The 23,414-nt window shown below is 55.4% G+C and overlaps 1 protein-coding gene across 5 annotated transcripts in view; it reads left to right on the forward strand.

Annotated features, from left to right (window-relative positions):
* Positions 1–23,414, forward strand: part of MINDY4 (MINDY lysine 48 deubiquitinase 4) — a 118,982-nt gene that overhangs the window by 62,633 nt on the left and 32,935 nt on the right. For all 5 annotated transcript variants that reach the window (XM_068549250.1, XM_068549251.1, XM_068549252.1 and 2 more), the window contains exons 9-13: positions 804–892; positions 9,723–9,824; positions 11,548–11,611; positions 12,768–12,833; positions 18,262–18,329. In XM_068549250.1, coding sequence (XP_068405351.1) covers positions 804–892; positions 9,723–9,824; positions 11,548–11,611; positions 12,768–12,833; positions 18,262–18,329 — 389 coding nt within the window. The remainder of the gene's footprint in view (positions 1–803; positions 893–9,722; positions 9,825–11,547; positions 11,612–12,767; positions 12,834–18,261; positions 18,330–23,414) is intronic.

Consider the following 23,414-nt stretch of genomic DNA (forward strand, 5'->3'; position numbering starts at 1 on the left):
AAAAGACAGGGAAATGTAAGTAGATTGTGGCAGGATTTGAACATGGCTTATACACAGTTGCCAAGATACACATTTTCAGGGCCAGAAGATACTGTAAAATCTGGCAGCTTATCCAGGTTCCGTTTCTCAAGCTCCAGGAGCCTCCCCCTGCCCCACACTGCCTGAGGAAGAACCCCAAGACCACCCACTTCTGCCCCTAACTTGGCCAAGTCAGCACATCTTCTTGCACCCCAAGTTCGAGGGCACCCACGGCCCCTGCTCTGACAGTCCTTGTACTTGTTGATGCCTACAGGGGTGAGCTCCTCAAGGAGCCCTCTCCCTCCAAGACACACCTACTAGGTGCTGAGGCAGGCCACCGGCCGGGGAACAAGATTGCTTACACAAGCGGAGGCTGCCCAAGGGGCTCGCTTCTAGCTGAGATGGTCAGGGAAGCCTTCCTGGAGGAGGAGGCCTTTAGGATGGGCGTTGAAGGCTGGGTAGACAATTGACACCGTCAGCCTGTGGACACGGAAACACGTCTCTGGATGCCTGGACACCCATGGTGACAGCCCCTGACGGGTTGTGGAGAGTCACTTTCCCCCCATCACACACCACAGACTTTGCTCCTTCCTCTAGCGACGGGCACCTGGCCCTCTGTCACCCCCTCTCTGTGACTCAGGGTCAGCACTTCACAGAAGTAGTCGCCATGCAGGAGACCCCTGTTTGAGGCTCTGTAACCTGTTGGAGGAGGCTGGTTCTGGAGGAACAGGTGGCCCTGCCCTGGGTCAGTTCTCACAGGCACTGACGCGCGTCCTTCTTTGCAGGGTGGTCCCTGTGGGGTTCTGGCAGCTGTCCAAGGCTGTGTCCTACAGAAACTCCTGTTTGAAGGAGATAGCGGAGCTGACTGTGCTCGGTAAGTCGGCGCTCATTCCAGCAATAGCTTCTCTTCCCAAGGCTTCTCCTCACTGTCCAGAAAAAATAAGCAAGGAAATGTGTGTTTGTTCCCTGATATTTCCCGTCTTCTGGAAAGGGAAACGGTGGCTGGCTAACAGGGCCAGTGCTGACCAGTTTAAATGACCTGCATGCCATTTGTTTCTAAGAGCAGGGAGGCTTGTTAAGTCCTGTGCCACATGGGAAGTGGCAGTTGGAACAGCACTGAAACTCAGGCCACCCCCTCCTCAGGAGTGGAGCACAGCAACCCCCCAAATCCCGTCCACACCCAGGTCAGCCTGCTGACCCCTCCGCTGAGCCCAGGTCTCCCCTCCCTCCCCTCGTTCCCCCACCTCTGCTAACAGCCATCCCCACGCGGTCCAGCCAGACCTGCAGGATACGGCTTCCTCCCCTCGGCCATTCTTTCTCCACCTCACACACTGAGTGTTTGCACACAGCCCCTCCTTCTCATCCTCACTCCCTCCACAGACATTTCTGGAACATTCTCTCTGTGCGGGTACCAGTGATTCAGAGAGGAATAGACGCATTCTCTGTTCTCCAGAGTGCTCTGTGAGGTTGAGGGATGGAGAGAAATCCACAATCCTACCTTGTGGTTGGTGCTCAGATAGAAGGATTATCGAGGGGCTACCCAAGGCTGGGGCCAGCTCGGCCAGTTTGAGGAGGCAGCCCTCTTACCTTAACCAGTAACTGTGTGCCCAGTGGTACTGAGTCACCCTCAGATTTACAGAACTTCTGGCACTTGTCTATTTTTCTTTTTTAGTTCAACTGTAATACACATACAGAAGAGTACACAATTCAAAAAAGGGCACAACTCATGTATGTTCTGCTTAATGAATTATTGCAGAATCACACACCCATGAACACAGCACCCAGATCAAGAAAGAAAATATTTCCAGCTCCCTGGAAACATCCTCCTGCCCAGTAGATACCTCCATTCTCTTCTCCAAAGTTGTGATTAAGCGGGTTTGAAAATCACAGCTTAGTTTTGACAATTCCTGAACTTTAATTAAAGGGATTTGCCTTTTTTATTTTCAAAGACAACAAGGCCCACCCACCATTTATTCACGTTCAAATTCCTGGGAAAGACACTAGTTCCCCAGACATCCAGCCAAGCTTGTACAAACGAAACACATTTTACCAGCTTAGAGGATGTGGCCTTAGACAGGATCCAAGTGAAGGTGGCTTTTCATGCTTGGCATTTTAGAATTTGTCCGATAATATGATTTGTCTAATTACTTTACACAGTAACAATCAAGGTGCTTGGTTTCAAGCTGAAAGGTGCTAACCGTAAGCATAGCATAACTACAGCCGGAAGCCCAGCGACACAACATTTGCACAGCAAGGGCTGACCTTGTCCTGTTCTTCTGCCCAGTGCCTGCTCCGGAGTCCAGTCCAGCAAAGTGCGGCCCGCACAGTGAGTGTCCGATGGTCAGGGACGCTCCTGGCTGGCTGGCTGGCTGGGACTGGCTAAGCAAGGGACCTCTGGCTGCCTGCCCTCTAAGGGCGCAGGGACCCTCTCCGAGCACATATACACCTCCACTCCTACCTTCCGTCCTTGCGCTGCAGAGAGGCGCACAGGGAGGACTTAATAGGCACTTGGAGGGCGTGCGGGCCTCAACAAGGCAGCTGTGGGCCTTGCCTTCATGGCACCTATGACTGAACACGAGAGCCAGGTAAACAGGAGGTCCCAGGGGGACGTGCAGGGAGCTCAGGGCCCACCCGGATGTGAAGAGGGTCAGGCAGGCTTGCTGGAGGAGTGACGTTTTAATCTTACTGAGATCCGGAGGATGAGCAGGGCTCGTGACTGGCTTCACACACACCCTGGCACAGGCTTGTTCCTCCCTCGATTTCTCCTTTCCCAGCAAATCCCTCAGCCTCCTTCCCTGGCTCCTCACGCGCAGAGGCCATGGCCTCAGGGCCGCCTTCCCTGACCTCCCCAGATGCTGCCTGCAAGGCCCCCACCATTGGATGCCCTTTTTATCCAAGTCATTACCTGTCCATTGTCTGTGCCCCAGAACACAAGCCCCCTGAGAACAGGGGCCTTCCTAAGCTGCCTGGGCCGTAGCCCATCCCTGGCATCCAGCCCCAGGCCTAGTGCACAGAAGAGGCCCCTCAGAACTTTTGTTGAATGAACGCACTGACAAACATATGAGTTATCCAGACTGACTGGGAGGGGAGGGGATCGTATTCCAGTAAGGAGAACAACATGTGCAGAGGCCCGAGGGCAGGGAGTGGAGCTGAGAGTCGCCTGGGGTGGCCAGGGCAGAGTGTAGGTGGCAGGGCGAGACCCGGGCCAGGCTGCCAGAGGGCCCTCAGGGCCCAGCGGCTTGCTCAGGTCAAGCCTTGGCCTTGGCCCTTGTGGGAGGTGTTTGATAATTCATTTCAGCCCCACATCCCTTCAACACTGCTTTTGAACTTGGACTTTGGACTTCTTGGGGGAAGTTGTAGATCATTTCCCAACAGTCAGGAAGGGGTGTATAAGTTGGTTCCCGGAAGGGCCGTTTCTGCCCAGGGCACAAGGCAGGCTTGGCTCCTTGTCACCCGCCCTACAGCGCCACTAAGGGGATGTGACAGCCTCTGGATCCCCAGGCACGTCCTCGGGAGAGAGTTCTGCTCGCCACACCTGAGAGGGGAGCTAGGGCTTGGAAGGCAGAAAGCCATTCAGGCTGGGGGCCCAAGACGGGCTCTGGGTAGAAAGAAAACTGTACCAGCTGTGGGAAGAAGAGTTGGGGCCAGCTTAGATTGAAGGCTCTCGGAGGCGGGGCTGGTGGGGCAGGAGGGGCGGAGGCTGGAAGGGGCTGCTGGCTGCTGGGAGCTCTGTGTGGGGTGGGCCTGGTGGGAAGGAGCTCCGCTCTGGGGGAAGGCTGCCTGGCTGGGCCAGAGGAAGCCTGTGCCGAGCAGCCAGGAGAGCTCGGCCTGCTGGCCAGGCAGGGTCCCGCCCACGGGAAGCGCGGAAGGATTCATGCTGCAGAAGAGTGACCTCACCTTTCTTTGGAGTCCCACAACCGTGGGTGCTCCTCGTTAGTCCCTCCCCTGTTGCACCTCCACGCCTGTGGTCCCAGGCCCTGCACCCAGAGCTGCTCTCCACACAGGCTGAGCATAGTGGTCTGGCTTCCTGCTGGTGCTGGTGGCCGAACAGGCCCAATAGTGGGCATTCTTCCTACCCAACCGAGAGGGAGGGGCGGAGAGCTTGGCCCAGTGACCCAGCTGCTCTCATCTAGCCGAGACCGCTGAAAGTGCCTCAGGGGACTCAGGGAGACAGAGCTCCGAGGGGGAGCAGCCGGGGGAGGTCCCAGTGGTGATGGGCTGTGGGCAAGGAGCACCAGCTGCCTCCACACCCCCCATCCTATGTGTCCTCCTCTGGCTTCCGCTGCTGTGGGCCTAGCTTTGCTGAGGCGTGAGCCTGCCTCGGGACTGGAGGCCAACTGGGGGTGAGAGGAGAGAGTCCTCCTGGGTTCAGGCTAGGACTTGGGTCAAGCAAAGGCCAGGGGAGTGAGCAGCCGGGGCCTGGGGCTGGCAGCCAAGGCGGGAGGTGAGAGCGGAGTCTGGATCGCCGTTTGCTGAGGTGAGGCCCTGCCGATCGGAGGCCACAGAAAGTCGTCCTTGCCAAGTGGGTGTCGGTGCAGCCTATAGGTGCCCGTGCTGAGGCTGCGGGGAGTGCCCAGCTCTGTGGTCCTTAGCCTGTCCCAGGATGGCGGTTGCTGAAGAGAGCACTGGACCGGCCAGAGACCTGGATTACAGTTGTGGGCCAGCAAGGCCTCACTTTCTCCATTTGTGAATCTCTGTCCTGCCCAAGTCTGACTCAGTAAGGAAATGCAAAGCAAATCCTTTGTAAATCAAGGGCTGTGCAAGTGGGTGGGACCTTGAGATCACTTGCTGTGGTACATATGGGGAAACTGAGTCCCAGAGAGGGAAAGATGCTTGTCCAGGTTCACACCTGACCTCCGGGGCAGAGCTAAGCACGTCTGTCACACCACACTGTGCCCTAGAAGAGACTCTGAGCCCCAGGCGAGCCAGAGAGGCCAGGAGGGGCTGGTGCCGGGAGGCCGAGTGTCATGGGCTTGAAACACCCGAGGGCTGGACACCCAGATGGACTCTCAGTGACCTAGCTGCAGCTCTGTAGGCTCTGTAGTTTACGAAGGGCTTCTAGGCAGAACCTCCCCATTTTTCCTAATTTGGGAAAAAAAAAAAAAAATCAGAAGAGTACAGAAGAGTAATACGGCAAAGCCCTGGGGACCTGCTGCCTCATGTGAGTAAAGGATGACATTCGACATCCCTGCGGGAACCTCTCGCAGCCCCGGCTCCTCTGGTTTCCTTGATTCATTTGTAAGATCTTAATATTGATTGTTTGGGTCATTGATGCCGCTGCACAGGCTGGTGTGCTGAGCTGAGCCTTCAGTACTCCCTTTTGACTCTGAAATACCAAGATTTCAGAAATGGTCTGGTTTAAAAAAAAAAAAAAGGAAGAAAAAAGCAGGCAAGCTCCTCTGTTCTCTTTAGGAGCACTGCGTTGGCCCTCATGCCACACAGAGGCGGCACCTGCAGCTGCTGAATGCTGGGCCCTTTGGGAGCTCTGGGACCAGGGCCGGTGGGCCAGGTCTGCAGGCCTGGGCGGGCGTGGCCCCCTGCTCGCCATCTCCCCCCACGACTGACGGGGAAACGGTTCTGTGAAAGCCGCACGAGGATGTGACTGCGGCCTCCAGGGAAATCATGCTGAAATAAAGGCTTCTTGGCAGAGGTGGTGTTTTTTCTGCAGGACTGTCTGGCTTCATTAAGACTCATCCCATCAGGCCGGCAGCCGGCCTCTCCTCAACTGGGGACGACAGAGCTGGGCGGCAGGGCTCGGTGTTTTTCCACTTGAGGAGGGGCTGTGCCAGCGGCTCGGCTCGTGGGAAGCGATGGTGAGCCTCGTTCCCCTGTGGGCTTGGGGAGCACCACAGGCAAGGGAGCTGTCCTCTCGCCTCTACTTCCCTTCTCAACTGGGGAAGTCGAGGTCCAGAGAAGGAGGGGCACTGGCCCAAGGCCCCTCTGGACCCATTAGCGGAGCCAGGCTTGGAACCCAGGTCTGGTGGTCCCCAGGCCAGCTCTGGCAGCGTTTGACCCTGAAAGGGGGCAGAAAGGTCTGCAGTCATTCGCCAGCTTCCTTCTGATTCTTCTATAGGCTCAGACTAGCGGGCACGTCAGGGTGGGCTGGAGAGCCTGTTTTGAGTTAATGATGGTCGAAACATCTTTTTAATCTGAAAGACTTGGGTAATTAAGCCCAACACAGGATGTATTACTTCCTGACGCCCATCGCCCATCCTTAGACAAATCCTGCACTTCTTCTGTGAGGTATTAGACTCTTTTAAAGAAACTTCTGTTGGTGCGAGAGCCCGGCCGGGTGCTAGATTCGAGGTAGGGGTTGGATAAGCGCGTGCGTGACTGATGAAGGCAGTGCAGAACTGCCCTGGTCACCGAGGTGAAGGCAGACCCTGAGTGCCCCGGTGAATGTGGAGGCCGGCGATTCCCTACAGCGCCTCCCTCCTCCCTCTTGTCATCTGCACGCACCCCAGCCCTGAATCCCCTGTGGCTGGTTACCTGGCAGAAGGGCCGGGCGGGAATGATGCTTGGGGGCATCTGGCCCAGGGTCTGCATTTTGGACATTCATCTCCTTGGAATCACAACCCACGGTAGCGGACTCCGTCATCCCCAGAGCTTGTTTCCTGCCCCACCCCCGTCCCGGTGACCGTCAGTCGTGGCATTCCCACCTCCTGAGCACCCACGCCCATCCCCTTCCCGCCCCTGCCCAGGACTGGGGTGCCCTGCTCCTCAGCTGAGCTGTACAGCCAGTGCCCGAGCAGCTCTGCTGCTCTATCTTGCCCTCCCTCCAGTCCTCACTGTACGTCCTCACCACAGGCTCCTCTTACAGCACAGATGTGACCAGGGCACTCCCCAGCCAAGTCCCTCGACAGGGGCAGGAGTGGGGCAAAGTTATGCCTGGATTGTATCCTCTGTCTAGAATGTCTATGCTGGAAAACCTCCAGACGGAGCTACCAGGTCACCTTCCAAACATTCACTATGTTCCACACCAACTTACTGAAGCAGGTACCGCTTGCCTGAAAGCTTCTCAGTGCAGCCGCAAATAGGATTTTAAAAACCAACATATATTAAGTACTTATCGCATGCCAGGCACTGTTAGAAGCACTTCACACGTATTACTTCATTAATCATTAAAACCACCCTATGAAGGAGGTACTATTATTGTCCCCTTTTAAAAGGGGGAAACTGAGGCACAGAGACTAAGTGATTCACCCAAGGTCACACAGTTAGTAAAAACTGGACAAAGTGAAACAGCAGTGAGGGAAGGAGGAGAGCGTGGCGAGGTGGAACCAGCCATCTGGAGCTCCTGGTGTTGGGGACCAGCATCCCTTTGCCTCTGAGCCCATCTTTCCTGCACCTGCAACGCTATCAAGAGATCTGGCTCCTGGGCCTGGCCTATCTTCCAGGTCTCACAGGCTCTAATTACAGACCCTCTGAACTTCTGTGTTTCTACACAAAAGTTCTCATTCTTTTCATTGGCTTCAATTTAGTCTCTCCATCCTTCCCTGTGTCTTCTCCAGCATGCTCCTCCCCGTGTCAGCTCCAGACACAGCTTTCCAGAAAACAGTAGCACTGGGAGAAGTGCGGTGGTCGGGCCTGGGTTCCATTCCTGGCTCAAGGCCTTGGGGAAGCTCCTTGCCCTCGCTGGCCTTCTCCTCCCCACCCGGATCCTTTCTCCTTTGTCCAATGGGCCTGCTTTCCAGGCCCTCCTTGGTCCTTGCCAGCCTCTCCTGAATCCCAGAGCAATGTTTCCTCACCTTTGTTTTCGTAGTTGACAGTGGCCCAGGGCCAGTGCTTCCCGAATCTCAGGTGCCCGGTTCGCTGGTGGTGTGGTAGCTGTTTGCAGAGGAGCAGGCAGGCTTCCTGAGGCTGCAGACGTACCAGGCAGTCTGCGTTTAATTTCTCAAGTGGTTGAGTGCTTGTTTGTCTCATTGAGTTAGAAGGATTGCCTGGTGTCAGCGGCTTGTCGTCACTTTCACATCAGATATAGGGAGTTCACCATCCTGTGAACCCTCTGGCCACAGCCAAAGTGGGCACTTGACGTTTCCATAAAGACAACAGCAATGGGTACCCTTTCTTGAGCATTCTCCACATGCCAGGCACTGGGCCATGGACCTTACACAGATCATCTCATTTAAAGCTCCCAACATGATGAAGGAGGTACTACTGCCCCAGCCAGTCTAGGGATGGGGAAACCGAGGGACCTTCTGTCACGTTGCCTCCCACTTTAAAGTCACTGGACCACAACAGCCTGGGTGCAGACGGCTGGCTCTGTGGCCCAGGGACTGGGCCGTGACCACGTGCTGCCCACCATGGTGACCTGTGTCCTGGTCTCCGGGTTCTCCTCTCCTACCCTGGAGAGGAAGGACAAACACCAGTTTTCACCCGCTCCCCACCCAGCAGCTCAGCCTAGAGCTTAGGGTACTTGGTGACTGAAAACATGGAAGCTCCCTCTACGTTGCTGGGAGCCCTGGCGTCAAGCCCCTTTTGTTTGTTAGGTAGTGAGACACTCAGATGCTTAGCCTGCCTTCGTAGGAATTTAAGAAAACTTCCCAGAATCCAGGGGTGGGCAAGAAGCACAGCTCTGTGGAGCCCTGGAGACGGAAAGAGCGTCTGTACGTGGCCGTTGCTGCTCTGTCTTTCTCATGGACTTCATGCACTAAGGGCCTCTTCATTACCGTTTTTATGGTAAGAGGTCTCTCTGCCATTTTTGACACCACTGGCTGCCTGTCCTTCTCCAGCCCTTTTGCTCCCAAGACTGTAACGGCCCGTCTCCGAGCTCTGCCCTTCCTGCTTGCCTCCCCTGCCTCTCCCACGCGCTGGAGTTCCACCGGGCTCCAGCCTTGGCCGCCGCCTCTGCCTTCCTCATCCTCTCTCTGGGAAATCTTAGCCACACGGGGTGCCGAGGACCCCTCACATGCTGCTGGTTTGTAAGCCTCTACTCAGCCCGAGCCGCTCGCCTGGGCTTTAGAGAGACGGCTTCACCTGGGCGTCCCACGTGCACCTCCAACTGCCCCCCGTCCCCCCCCGTCGTCCCACGTGCACCTCCAGCTGCCCCCCGTGCCCCCCCGTCATCCCACGTGCACCTCCAGCTCCCCACCCCACCCCGTCCCCGCCCTGTGTTCCCCATTTCAGTTGGTGGCACCACCATGCACTCACCAAAGCCCAGCCGTCATCCCGAATCCTCCCTTTCCCACGTCCCCACACCGTATGTCCAGGTAACCGGCCAGTCAGGCTACTTTCCCCTCAGCACTCGTGGTCTGGTCTCCTATCCGCTGGGGGAGCGTGGGACACCTGCTTGCGTGAGCCGCTGTCTCCAGGGGCCTGGGTGTCGGGACTGGCCAAGGCTGGGCGGGGCAGGGCCGTGCCCCTGCCTGGGATGGCAGCAGTTGCGGGCTCAGTGCCCTGGGCTTTGTCAGAACCCGCAGCCTTTTCTTCCACCACTCCGGGCCCTGCCGAGTGTCCAGAGGCCCCTTAGCTCCCGTGGGTGATTTCCTCAGCCTGCTCCTCCTCCAGCCCTGCCGGGGCCCCTCCCTCACAGCTCTTCTCTTGGTCTTCATCTGCAGAGGCCCTCCTCCCGGGCTCTGCCTGAGCCCCTGGGCCGCAGGGCTCCGCTGGGCAGCAGAGGAAAGGACAGGCCATCTGCCACAGGGCTGCGCTGTCTCTGACGTCTGTCCCCATAGGCATAAACACACTTCCCTTTTCGTCCTCAGGCAGCTGCAGCCTTCAGACGCTCGTAGGACCCGCTGCCTGGCCCTGGCCATCGCGGACATTGTGTGGCGGGCTGGAGGCCACAAGAGAGCCGTGGTCACACTGTAAGTGCTTCCCTGGGCTGTGTTGCGACCGCTTCACCTTGGGCGGGCACAGCTACAGGCCAGCTGGCTGTGCGCTTCCTGTCCTTGGGGAAATCGTCGTCTCACACAGGCCGTCTGGGCCTGAGGACCGTGTCTGTGCCCTCCCAGACCCCTGCCCTGTGCTCCAGGCCAGGAGGAGCCCAGAGAGTTGGCCTGATGTGCTGGGCAGCCCCACACCAGGGGAGGGCCAGCCCTCCACGTGGCTCCGGTCGAGAGGGGTCGGATCTGGGGATCCCTCTCTGCAGGGGGTGCTGGCGGATGTAACCTGCCCGAGAAAACCCATGCCCCCGCCCCGCCCCACCACCGGCAGCTTGCTCCCCTCTACATTTCTCTGATCCGGAGGCCTCGGAAAACAGCCTCTAGGTCGACCCAGTCATTTGTACTGCTCCCCCCAAAGCACGCTCCTATTTGCTCTGTCACTTGGATCTCCGTTCCGGTGAGGAGACTCACAGAGAGATGAGAGGTCAGCGGTGGAGCCAGCGCAGTCTTCTTCCCTGCTACCTCTGTCCTGCTGGTGGAGGATGCCATCCTCGTAATCTATGTGGATGGCCTGCCGGCTTTTCAGCCTGACCCTTCAGAGTGGAAGCATCACTTCATCCCAGCTGTGTGGCTAAGCTTTAGTAAAGGGGGTGCCCTTTGGATCCAAGGGCCACACCCTGGAAGGGGGCACAGTGGTCAGCAGAGCACAGTACTTAAGAGAAGAGACTCCAAAGGCTGACTCCCAGTGCTGTTGCTTATTGGCTCTGTGACCTTGACTAACTGACTCGACTTCTCTGTGCCTAGCCTGTTTATTCATCTGGAAAATAGGGGTGATAGTAATGATTACTTAATGGGGTGAATGTGAGAATTGAACGAGTCAACATAAATAAAATGGTATATAATGAATGACAATATCATCCATCAGTTTAAATAATTTATCCATATAAATAAGTGATAAATAATAGTATGAAGCACTTAAGGTAAGGTCTGGCTCATACTAAGTATCATGTCAGTGTTAGGTATCATCATCATTATCACTATTGTTCTTATCGAGTGCTTGTCCTTGGTACCCATGTTCCAGGTAACTTACAAACCCTGGCCCTTAGGATCTGCATGGCAGCCTTGAGAGCATATGGGGCAAAAATTCAATCTCTCCTTACTTTACAGATTAGGAAACAGAAGCCCAGAGAGGGGGCGGTGGCTGGTCCAAGGCTGCACAGCAGGCTAATGTCATAGTGGCCCCAAACCCAAATGCAGCTTCTAGTCCATGCCTTCCTGGGCCGCACGTGCAGGTGCTGTGTAAACAGATGTCCTCCAAGAGGACAGAGGCTGGACTTCCTCAAGTCCCTAAAACACGAAGGGCAAGTGAGCATTCCTTAGTCTGGAAGCATGCTCGTCAGTGGGTGAGAGGCAGACTTCCTGCTACCAGGATTTGGGTTTGGTTATTCCCGAGCTCTCCTTCGGCTGTCTTTTTTCCATCCCACATTAGCACTGGCACCTCCACCCCCTCCCGTTTAGTGGAGTTCTCCGGACCCGGCCTAGCGGGTGAGTTCAAAGCGGGGAAACGAGGTGCGCTTGGCTCCCTTCTTTCCTCTGGACCACCTTTTGGTTTGTCCTCATTGAGCAGCCCGTGTGGTTTTTGCCTTGGCTCTGGGGCATGTCTTCTCTCCGCGCAGAGACTCATGCATCTCCCTTTCCTTTTTAGGGCTTCGAGAACACAGCAGTTCAGTCCAACCGGGAAATACAAAGCAGATGGAGTCTTAGAAACAGTACGGCTTTCTGGAAAATTATCACGCAACCTTTGGCTTTGTTTGGGGACAGTCTCCTTTCATATAAGTAAATCCTGCCTCAGTTGGGGATGGGCCAGCCTTCCCTGTGGCCCAGGCCAGCAGAATCCTCCACCTGGGATTGGGGTGCGGGCAGAGGTGGGGGCCTTTGGGATGAGCTCTGGCCAGAACTGGCTTTATGGCCAAAAGGCCGATGGGCGCCCTGTCATGTTGAGCTTGTACAGAACCTGACGTCCCTCCAGCGTTCGGTACACCATGCCTTTGGGCTAAACTCCAGCCTTCCCCATGTCCCCCTTTATGTCATAGCATCCTCTCTGGGATTGCCATGAGAGGGTAGTGGGGATGCAAGGGAGAGGAAGTTAGAGAGCAGAGAAGAGCTTTGATGGACGGAGCACCAGCTGGAAAGCCAGACCCAAGTAAGACAAAGGACAGGAGAGAAATGAGAGACATGCGAAAATGCGGAAACTGTGACACTTTCCCACAAATTAACCTCCTCTTCACTGAGGATTTTTGTTTTACTTAGCTTGTTTCCTTTGACCTTTTGGGCATGTGTGGCCCTGGGATCTTAATTAAGCATCTCACTTTGTTGGATGTTATCTATGAAAGTGTTTTTTTCTGACCTGCATGAGAAAGCACAGGAGACTTATAACCACTGCTTTGCACTGAACTCAGGACACTGCCTGCTGGGCTTAGAACAGGCCTGGTGATGGCGACCTGGGTGGGTCACCCACCCTGTACTCCCCTGTCCCCCCCACCCTCCCCGCCCCCAAGGTGCTCCTCAGATATCTGTGACTAGCCCGCAGGGTGCAGCCCCGCCCGTCAGGGCCATCCATGCATGATGCTGGCTCTGTGGCTTTAGTCCCATGATGTCTCCAATCCTGGGGCCTCTAAAGGCAGGCCCAGTGTTGCTGCAGGGCGGGAGCCCCAGAGACCCCAGCTGGGCCCTGCAGCCTTTAAATCACACACAGGTGTAGGAGTGCCTCTCCACCCCCGCTCCCGAGGTCGCCGCTCTCTGACTGCAGGGACATTCCCCAGTGGGGTCTTGCAGCTGCTGAAGTTAGGGCCACAGAAACTAATCCAGCATGGGGGACCGTCCACTGGGCTTGGGCAGTTCACCCTGTGTGCTTGTGTTTCCCAGCTCATACTCCACAGTTTGACCTGCTACGAGGAGCTGGTGACTTTTCTTCAACAGAGCGTCCATCAGGTATGAACAATGGTTTAGTTTGTGGGATGTGCGTTGCTAAGCTTCTGCTTTCTTTGTGGGAGACATGCTGGTGAACTGGGGTTGTTCCCCCGTTCATCCCCACCCTGGGGTAGTGGGGCGATGTCGGCTGGAGAAGAGTGGGCTTGGGGGCAGAGGGTCCGACCTCTGCCACTATGTCCTGGAGGGCTGGCCATGGCTACAGGTAAAGGGAGCCGCTGCAGCGGGGGCTGCAGAAGCAGGGACGGAGCGGGGTCAGGCTGAAGGGGAGCAGCTATCAGACTGCGGTTATGAGAGCTTTCTCTCTGTCCGAGGGCAAGCAGCTACCTCTGCAGGTAAAGAACACTTCGTCAGTGAGTGGGGCGCAGCACCATCTGGGGAGGTGACTAGGACATGGGTTCCTGGGCTGGGTTGGAGGTCTGAGCACCGTTGATGGAGATCCTGACAGTAGGGGACCTTGCTTGGTGTCCTGGGAGGCAGGGCTGGGCCCGGAGGGACCTCCGGAGCATCCTGTCTACTGGAGGAGAGCCGAGCACCTGCTCCAGCCTGTGAGATGGGGTGGAACCCAGCCAGGGCCTGGGAGCAGCCCATCAGAGGGCTGAGGGAATTCAGAGTTGGGCTGTAGCCTTGGGGCTTTGTGGAGGAGGTCGTTGAATGCTCCCGGGGTGGGTGAAGAACATTGTCTCTGGAGCCGTCAGCATCAGCGGGTGTTTGCATCTAGGTTACACCCCTCAGTAGCTCTGTGACCTTGGGCAACTTACTGGCGCCTCTGTGCCTCAGTTTCCTCCTGTGTACCATGTGGATGATGACAACGGTGCCTGCCTCAGAGCGCTGTGCAAAGTGCCTGGAGCCACCGTGTCCTGCTCCGTGTTCCCGGTGGTCATTAGCTTTCGTTGTGGGTGTTTCATCACCATGGTGATGATCACTTAAGGCAACCTTGAGATAGGTTAGTTGTAGACAGGTAGAGACGGGAGGGAAGCATGGCAGAGGGAAGCATCCAGAGCCAAGGGATGCTGCTTTCTGCGCCAGCCTGTCCCGCAGGTGCGTGGGAGGGGCTCTGATGTAGGAGGGGTCCTGGCCTTGGCGCTGGGAATCCTGGGCTGGCTGTCACGTGTTCCCGTCCCTGGCTTTCTCTGGTTCTTCATGAGCATAGCCCAGCGGGCAGTCTGTAGATGCAGCGTGCTCACCACCGGCTCAGGGCCATGGGGGGCCTGGAGCAGAGACCCCGGCACCTCCTCTGGCTTATTCCTTGGTCACAAGTGGCCTCAGGAAAGTCACTGGGCTTCAGTGGCCTCATCTGGAAAGTGGAAGATGGAGCAGTTAGCAGGTAACTTCCAGCTCTTCACTGTCCAACTGTGATTCTTAAAGAAGAGCCTTAAACGCATGGGAAAGAATGTCTTCCAAATTAAGGACCAGGCAATTTAAATAAGCAGAAAGGACACCTTTTATTAAACATACCAGAGCAGTGTGAGAATACAGCAATGCAATGCATCTGAGAGACGAGCAAATCCTGACAGCATCAGTGTGCATTCAGGGAGGCCAGGACCAAGGGCACCTGTGTTCACACTGTCAGGTGAAGCAGAGCTGGAGGAAGGAAGCCCTGTGGGGCAAAGGAGGGGCCCTGGGGTGATTGCTCACATGACCCCAGGATCTGAGGCCCCATTATTGCCCCTGAGGCCCTGGGGTGGCCCTTCAGCACCAAGATCGTCTACATCCTTGTCTATAGATGGGATCTCCCTCCTCCCTTGGCCTGTACCCCCAGGGTTTCGATGAAGCCCAAGCAAGACAGTGAGTGTGAAAGAGGTTCTGAGAGTGGGACCCTCGCCAGGGGCGGGAGCCGCCTACTTCCTGCCACACCTCTGGGCTCAGAGCAATTCCCCCTCCTCTCCTGGCCTTGGTTCCTGGGTACGAGCGGTCACCATTTGGCCCTCGCTCTGGAAGGCGTTGTTTCCCCCTGCAGTTGAAATTATGTTTTTGCTGGAAGCCGTTGAGCTGCCTCAGCACTACCCTCACCAAATTCATTTTTCATGGTCTGGGCCTAGGAGGGGTTCCTCGTGCCAGGCCTGGAAATGAACACTGAACCACGTCTGCCCAAAATAAACAGCCTCCTTGCTGTGTTTTCATTACCGCTCACCCTCCTGGTGAGACGTCTGGCTGCCGCCCCCTGCGAATGGGGGGATGCTCCCGCCCATGCCTCCCACTGGGGTTCTTGGTGGACTCAGGTCTGTCCCGGGCCAGAGCAGCTCGGTGGAACGACCCCTTCTTCCCAAGCGGTACCAGACATTTTTCCAGACCCCGCTGGTGGGTTCTGGCCCAGTTGCCTGCCTGGACTCTCCTTTCAGTGCAGGCACTTTGCCCTGTGGCCTTCCATGGCTTGGCAGCTGGAATTTGATGAGATAATTTTATAATGATAAATGTTTTAAAAACAAAATTGGATATTGGTGCCATTCAGTCATGTTCCGGCAAGGGCCAGAGGCCCCAGGCGGGGGTCATGTCCCCGCCCTCTGCAGTCTCACCTAACCTGTCCATACACAGGGGCATATCCACGACTCAGGATGAGGTCCCCTTGGACGTGTCCCAAGGACTGGAAAATGCTGGCCTGAGTATAATAATAGTTCTCCACGTTTACACAGAGAGTTGGCTTACAGCGGGAGACTGTGTTCCTTACTTCATTGCAGTCCTGCGAGTAGGAAGGCGCGGCAGTGGGGAAAACAGACCCAGAAAGTGCCGTGGCCTCCCCAGGACAATGTGCAAGTCCACGGCAGAAGTAGGTAGGCATTTCAGAAGGGGAAACTGAGACTGAGAGAGCTTTGTCACTCCTTGAGACAACAGACAAGACTGTAGTAGAGCTCTGACAAGGGCACTGGTGGCCCGAGTCCTCCCAGGCCTCTGTCCCCCTGCGCGGGGACATCCGCATTACTCTTTGCAATTGTCAAAGCACTTCCACCGACCTGGCCTCATAGAACGTGCAGCTTAACCTAAGGAAACATGCAAGGGAGGTATTTGTTATCCTCATTTTGCAAATGGGAAACTGAGGACAACAGAGGTGAAGTGACTGACCTGAGATCACAGAATTAAGATGACGTTGATTTAAGATTATTGTTGATTCATTCATTCCATTTCTGCTTCCAAAAAAAGATTTAAAGGTACTTATTAAAAAAAATGATGTCCTCGGGGTTTTTTCTGTGCTCCAGCCACGGTAAACCTTCCCTCTGTTGCCTCTGGGCCTTTGCATGTACTTCTCCTCTCACCTGGAACAACGTTCCCTTTTCTGATTCCTCCTTGTCCCTTGGGCTTCTGTCTAGACATCACTTCCTCCGGAAAGCCTTCCTTGACGCTCCCTCCTTCCCTAAGCCCTAAGTCTGCATTGAAGGCCCTTCCTGTGTGTTTCCAGGGACCCTTGTTTTTCCCATCAGTACAGAGCCCCTTCCCCACTTTTTTAAAGTTGCTTATTATTCTCTCTTTCCTGAGTTACTTCTCGTGAGGGCAGATCTGTGTCCACCTTGTTCACAGGTATAGCTTTAGCAGGGAGCATCCTCTTGGCACAAAAAGTTCAGGCAGTAATTTTTTTTTCTTGCATGACTGACTAATTGAATTATTGGGTGAAAATAAAGACTATATACATATATAATATTTAGAAAATATAAATCTATATTTTTAATTGAAGTATAGTTCGTTTACAATATTATATTACTTGCAGGTGTACAACATAGTGATTCAATATTTTTATAGATTATACTCCATTTAAAGTTATTCTAAAACAATGACTATATTTCCCTGTGCTGTACAATATGTCCGTGTTGCTTATTTATTTTATACATAATAGTTTGTGCCTCTTAATCCCTACCCCTATCCTGCCCCTCCCCCTTTCCCTCTCCCCACTGGTAACCACTAATTTGTTCTCTATATCTGTGAGTCTGTTTCTCTTTTGTTGTATTATTTCATTTGTTTTATTTTTTAGATTCCACATATAAGTGATAACATACAGTATTTGTCTTCCCTTGATAAAGTCTATATTTTGAGGAAAAGAAAAGATAATTCTATCAGAAGTTTGAGCTAAAATAGTTTGAGTAGTTTGAACATCATATTTGGCTCTGAGCTTCCTGGCAGCCAAGGCAAAATGGAAATATGATAAGTTATATGATTCTCATTGTTCCAGGAAAGTAAGCTTTCTTTTTTAGTTTTAAGTTAGAAAAGAAACCGATCACCCCGTAAGGAACACTGACTGTTGTAACAGGCAGCATCTTCAACAACAATTCCAAAAGTGGTATCATCCCCATAGTGGGATGAGTAAGGCCTTCACACTCATTTGCAGCCAGGAGACGGTGTTCCTTCAGGAAGCAGAAATGACATAGTCCATCCCAGTAATCCGTGGCCTGCTGGGCTCACTGGACACGTGGGCAGTGAGGACCCAGCATCATAATGACAGCTAACACAGGTGTCAGGCCCTGTTTGAAGTGCTTTACAAGGATGATCTCACTTAATCTTCACAACAACCTCATGAGGATGGGTCCTATTTTTATTATCTTTGTTTTACAAATGAGGAGATGGGACAGAGAAGTTAACAAATGTCCCTGTGGTCACATAGCTAGGAGTGGCAGAGCCGGGATGTAAACCCAGGCAGCCAGGCCCCAGGTTCCGGGCTCCAAACCAGGGTCGAGACTAGGGGAAGATGGGAAGACGAGTGAGGTGCTCCCCAAATTCAAAGGGGTCCCCAAAACCTCAGTAATCAGCATAAATAATATTTTAGTGCAATAGTTTGAAACTATTAAAATTAATCTCAAAAAATCCGCGATGAACAAAAAAAATTTGAAACGACGGGATCTGCTCTTGCACTTGCCATGCTCACCTCACTGGCACCTCCCCACCCGGCTCTCCTCCAACCTGCTTTCTGCTACTCTACCCAGTGCAGTTCTTAGGATCCCTTAGGAGTTAGGGATTTGGAATCAGACGGAGTCCCCTGGATACCCATTGGGCTGCTTGCAAGCTGTGTGACCTCGGGCCAGTCACTCAGTTTCTGAGCCCCAGTTTCCTCACGTGGCAGAGGGCAGTAATAACAGTATTTATAGCACAGGCCCGGGATAGTTTTAAGTGTGATAGTGAGCAGAAGACACTTGCACGGTAGTGGAGGCTGCCCCAGGCCACTGCTGTCCGTGAGCTTCTGAGACTCGGAGGTCGTGGGGTGTTCCTCGGCGGGCGGGCACTGCATCTGCTCCATTGTCATTCAGGCTGGTGCGCTCCTCATCCCTTAGGGAGTCTGGTTAGTGAGACCTGCATGGGATCTGCCATGGGGCTACCTGGCGACCTCTGGCACCTGGCTGGAAGCAGCTGGCTCGGGGTCAGGCTGCTCCCTGGGTCGTGGTCCCCAAGGAAGTGAGAGGAGGGAGGTGCAGACACTTGATGGGTTCTCATTCCTCTCTCCTCTTCCCAGTTTGAAGCAGGCCCCTACGGATGTGTCCTGCTCACCCTGTCGGCCATCCTGTCCAGGTCCACAGAGCTGTGAGTATCTTCCTCATTCAATTCCGGGAGCCAGGCTTGTCTGTCTGGTTCACTGCTGCCTCCCCAGAGCCCAGGGCAGAGCTGGGCACACAGTGGGTGCGTAGTGAGCATGGATGAATGAAGCAGTGGACTAGGGGCAGTTGGCTGGACAGGGGAGAGAGAACAGTTACATTCTTCGTACATGTGTGTTCAGTGCTACCTTCTCCTCCGTCTCCCCACGTGTGCTGGCGAGTGCACGGGATTCAGATCCAAAGGACCCCCCAAAGAGCTTACAGCCTCCCTGGTGTCCCAGCGGCACTGCAACGGGCGCGTACTTGAGCGCACACGTGGACTCCCTCGAGACATGTGCGGGGACATAAGAACTGGGAGATCACTGAGGGCCCTGTGAACTTGCTGTAAGCCAAGGCAGTCCCGAAGGTTTCAAGGTTCGTGTCTAGGGCCAACCCTGAGGAGCTGAGTGTGCCCCGGGGCCTTGGAGGCCGGGGGAGCAGGGAGGCTGGGTCCCTGGCTTGGACTCCATGCATCCTTAATCAAACGCGGCCTCCCGGGCTGCCCGAGAGCTGGAGTTCCGCCGTCACCCTCATTCCCTAGGAGCTTTCTAGGCCTCTTTTCTGTATTTGTCACCTGGGCATTATGTCACTAGGGAGGGTTGCAGATTAATAGCACATTAATACGTTTGTAAATTACAATCGATTGCCCCATCCACTTCCAAGCAGAGTGCAGACCCCAGAGGGCGTGGAGACCTGGGGGAATGAATTTGCACTTTGCAGGGGTGTGTGGTGTTGGGGAAGATTTGGGAACAGCTCTGAGCAGGCGGGCCCTGGGAACTGGGGAGGCGGAAAGAGTAGTCATGGGGAGCCCAGGCTGGGGAGGCCTGGCAGAAGGAGACGCTTGCTCCCGACTCCCGGTCCTGGGCGGGCCCTGTCCAAGTTCCCCGTGGCCTCTGGTGCGGGTGGGAGGAGGAGGGCAGGGGCTCTGCAGCCTCGTGCTGCTAGCCTGCCTGCCGCTCGCTGCTACTGACCTTATTAAACGCATGTGTGTGCACTTTCTAATGGCATTTTTCTTCTAATCCTGCCATAATGATATGATTCATTCCTGGCCGGGCTCACGTGCACGGCGACCGTAAGCCGCCCTGCCTTCTCCCCTGGCCTGGGTTTGCTAATCCCTGGGCTGACGGGTGTGTGGGTGAGACCCTTGAGCTCCCTGAGGGGAAGCTGAGCTCTCAGGAGGGCCAGGCCCTTTTGCAATCCTCTTGGCCTCAGTTTCCCCATCTGTATGGGGGCCCCTTGGCTCTGAGGGTCAAGGTCTCTGTGCTCAGTGTCTCTGCTCTAGGTGCCACGGGGCTTGTCAGCCTGGGGGCCGGGCACCCTGTTCACACGCACGCTCCTTAGGGAGCTGCTCTGGCAGCCCTGCCCATCTGAGGGGCCTTCGGGGCCCCTTGTCCAGGCTGTGCTGCACGTTGTCCAGAGCTGGAGCACTGGGGCTGTTTCTGCCGCCTCCCCGCCCCATCCAACCAAGCCACGCAGGGGTCAGTCCCTGCCTAGGTCGTGGCACCTGTGGGGCATCTGTGTCGGGGAGGCTACCTCGCTGGACCTGCACAGCCTCGTGCCCATGGGCCTGAAGTCACAGCGCTGCCATGCCCCTCACCCTCCACCAGTCACAGACACACACGCGCACAGAGACACACAGATACACACAGACAGACACAGGCACAAAGAGACATACATAGACACAGAAAGAGACATACACAGAGACACATGGATACACACACAGACACACACAACACGGTGGGGGTCCCCTCCTTCCCCTTGTCCCCAGAGAGAGTATATAAAGACAGTCTCTCCTGCTTAGGGCCCCCGAGGACCTTCCCTGGGTCCTGGAGGCCAGTGGTTCCGAAGCCTCCCAGGGCAGCTATGGGCAGCCTGGCCCCTGCCTTACCGGAGGACCTGCACAGAGACCTGCTTTAGCGTTGGCCCCGGCAGTGCTTTGGTGGGAGCTGTCTTACTCCTGTGGCCTCCCTTTCCCTTCTTCTGAGAAGACAGCATAGAGGACATTCTCATCGGCAGTGAGAAGATAGCAACCAGCATCTAGTAAGCTTCCTGTGTGCCAGATCCTTTGCTGGAGCATTTTACACGAGACGCATTTAATCCCCACGGCAACCCTGTTAGGGGTCACTGTTGTGATCACCATCACCATCTCTGTCTTTCAAGTGAGGAAACGAGGCTCTGAGAGGCGAGTGACTTGCCCCAAAGTCACACAACTCCACGCAGGCAGCCTGGTCCCAGACGGGGTTCTCTGGGTTTGCTGTTTAAGGACCTGAACTTGGGCATAAAACAGATTTGGTTTCAGGCCTGACTCCAAACTCCTTTGAGCTTGAGTTTCTTACTCTGTAAAATGAGGATGATAATTCCTGCCTCACAAGCTTAAACGAAGAAATACATGTTGTGTGCTTGGCAGGCCTCGGATAGTGGCCGCTGCTGGTCCCATCCTCTCCCAGCTGTGCTCAGGAGCCTCTTGTGCCCCGTGCTGTCCTGTCTTGCCCTCAGTCTTGGCTTGGTGCCTCGTGGTGGAGACATGGCCACAGGGGCGTCCTGCAATGGGTGATGGGTCCTCCCTGGTGCTGGGAGACTGCTCTTAGGGGGAAGCCCCAGTTCTGCAAACACAGCTTAAAAACCACAGGACCAGGCGATCCCAAGGGCCTTCCTGCTCTGGGGTCCAGTTTTAGCTTTGCTGAACCCTTTGATACCATTTCAGGGTGATCTGGTGCTACTTTGGGCAGTTGAAAACGTGACCTGGTAGCCCGAAAAGGAGAGCAAGTCTCTCAAATCATATGCTGTTCGGCCAGGAGAAGCGGAGCTGGGGGAGGAGGGGCTGGGAAACGCAGCCGAACACAGTGTGAGTATGTGTGCGTTTGTGGCAGGGCGTGTGTGGACGGGAGATGGGTGAGTCTGAGGGGCTGGTGTGAGATGATGTGGGTTTTGGTGGTTGTGTCTGAGATTGTGCGAAGGGTGACTTGATTGTGTGTGTGCGGGAGTGTGAGTCTGACTGAGCGCGTGGCCGTCCCTCCCTCCTAGCAAGGCTCTGAGACTCATGCCTGAGGCCCAGGGGCAGCTGTCACAACAGAGTCATTGCCTCCTGTCCACGGGCTGTCCCCAGCCCTGGGTGGAGCCAGGGTGAGGGCGCCATGGGCAGACACAAATGCAGCAGAGTGCAGCCTGGACACTTCACCCTCAGAGGCTGAAAGAACAGTGTCAAAGCTGGCCTTTGAGTTTTGCTTACCCCAGGCTGAGTGCAAAGGCTTGAGAAGGTTTCATTATTTTCTGCTTGATTTCAAGCCATCTATTTTCTTTCCTAAGATCTCGAATTGCTTACAGTAAATTTCATACAGGCTTTCATGTTCTCCTAGTTCCCCTGCTTTCCAAACCGCATGGCCCAGAACTTTCCCCAGCGCATTCTCACAAGCGCCAAGGATGCCCAAGGTTCTGGGGTCACGGCCAGCTCCGAGCCAGGCCTGCACAGTGCAGTGCAGGGGTGGGCCAGCCCCTCGGCCCAGGGGAGGGCTCGGGCGCTGCCCCCCACCGCCACCCCGGGTGACTTAGGCCTGGGCGGTGAGAGGAGACAGCTTGTGAAGAAAACCTTTTCATTCAGTAGACCTTTGGCATTCATTACAGTGGCAACTTTGGATGCCCAAGGGCAATCTTGAAAGTCCAAAATAGGCGGTACTTTGTCATTTGCCGAAGTGATTTTCGAGCAGCACAAGCCAGGCACTGGGGGCGTGGAGAAGCCTCCACACCACGTGGCTCTGTGTTCTTTGTAACCGTCTCCAGCAGAGGGAAAACAACAACAACACAGTGAAACAGCCTTGAACTGAAAGCCAGCTGTGAGTGTTGGTCAGGCGGAGGCAAGTGACAGAAGCACAGTTCTTAGCCAGCGTAAGCAGAAAACAACGCAATTAATTGATTCATATCAAAAGCCCAGGGCTTTGGGAGTGGCTGGATCCAGGAACGCAGACAGTGTCTTTGGGACTTGGTGTCCCCCATTCTGTCTCTTCTCTCTTCTTTCCTCTGTCTCTGTCGTGTTCTCGGGGGAGCCTCGTGCACGGCGGGCTCCAGGGACCCTTTTCTCGGGCTGCCGCTGTTCCTGATGCCTCGTGGTGGCCAGGCCCAGGCCGCAGCCGTTGTGGGGCAGGTGAGACTCAGGGGCTCCCCCGGAAGGTGGTCAAAACCCCCAGGGACCTACCCCACTGGCTGGGGAAGGGATGGGCTGTATAGTCAGGAGCTGGAGGTGTGAGACGTATCAAGGAGCCAAGAGCAGGCCTGAACTCGGGGGTGAGTCAGATCTGGGCCTGATGGAGGCCCCGCAGGCCACTCTCAGAAGTGGAGAGAAGCAGTGACGAAGGCCCAGTCCACCTCAGGGAGGCTGGGCGGGCCAGCGAATGGCAGCGTAAGGGTTCGAGCAGGGGGCTGTTCGGGTCGAGAAGCCTGGGTGTTTGGTGGCCCTAGCTGTGCTGTGCTGGGGGAAGGAAAATATAGGATACTTGTCAGCGTTCTCCTCCACCCTCCTGCCGCACCCCCTAAACTCTCCCAGCCCAGGATGGGAGGTGCAGACAGAACCACCCAGACCGGGTACCCTGGCTCGATACGGACAACAATTGCTTTGCAGCCCTGAACGGAGCCTGGCCTTTCTCCCCTGGGTCTTCCAGGTGGGACGCGGGAGACCGGGCAGGATGGTAAATGGCCCTCCCTCCCGACATGCCAGGCTCTTTGGACTATAGCTGGAAAACAGGAGGAGAGGAACTTTCTCAATGAATTCCAAGTCACCTGTAATCTGGACTCGGATTCTGGTGGAGGCCGTGCTAGTGAGCGCTTTCAGCAGACGTGTCTGAGGAGGCCGAGGTGGTGGGTGGGAGGCAGACCCAAAGGGCTTGCTGGCACCTTTGTCATCGGAAGCAGCACATGCTCCACCCAGACCCCACTTCCTTCGACTGACCTTCCTTCCTCGCCCAGGTTCCTTTTCTGGGAGCCCCCAGCTCCCGTGCAGTGAGCGGAGCTCCATCCTGTAGCTCTCCGGCTGGCTCCCCCAACC

The sequence above is a fragment of the Eschrichtius robustus genome, chromosome 8 (genome assembly GCF_028021215.1).
Source record: "Eschrichtius robustus isolate mEscRob2 chromosome 8, mEscRob2.pri, whole genome shotgun sequence".
NCBI classification, from domain to species: Eukaryota; Metazoa; Chordata; class Mammalia; order Artiodactyla; family Eschrichtiidae; genus Eschrichtius; species Eschrichtius robustus.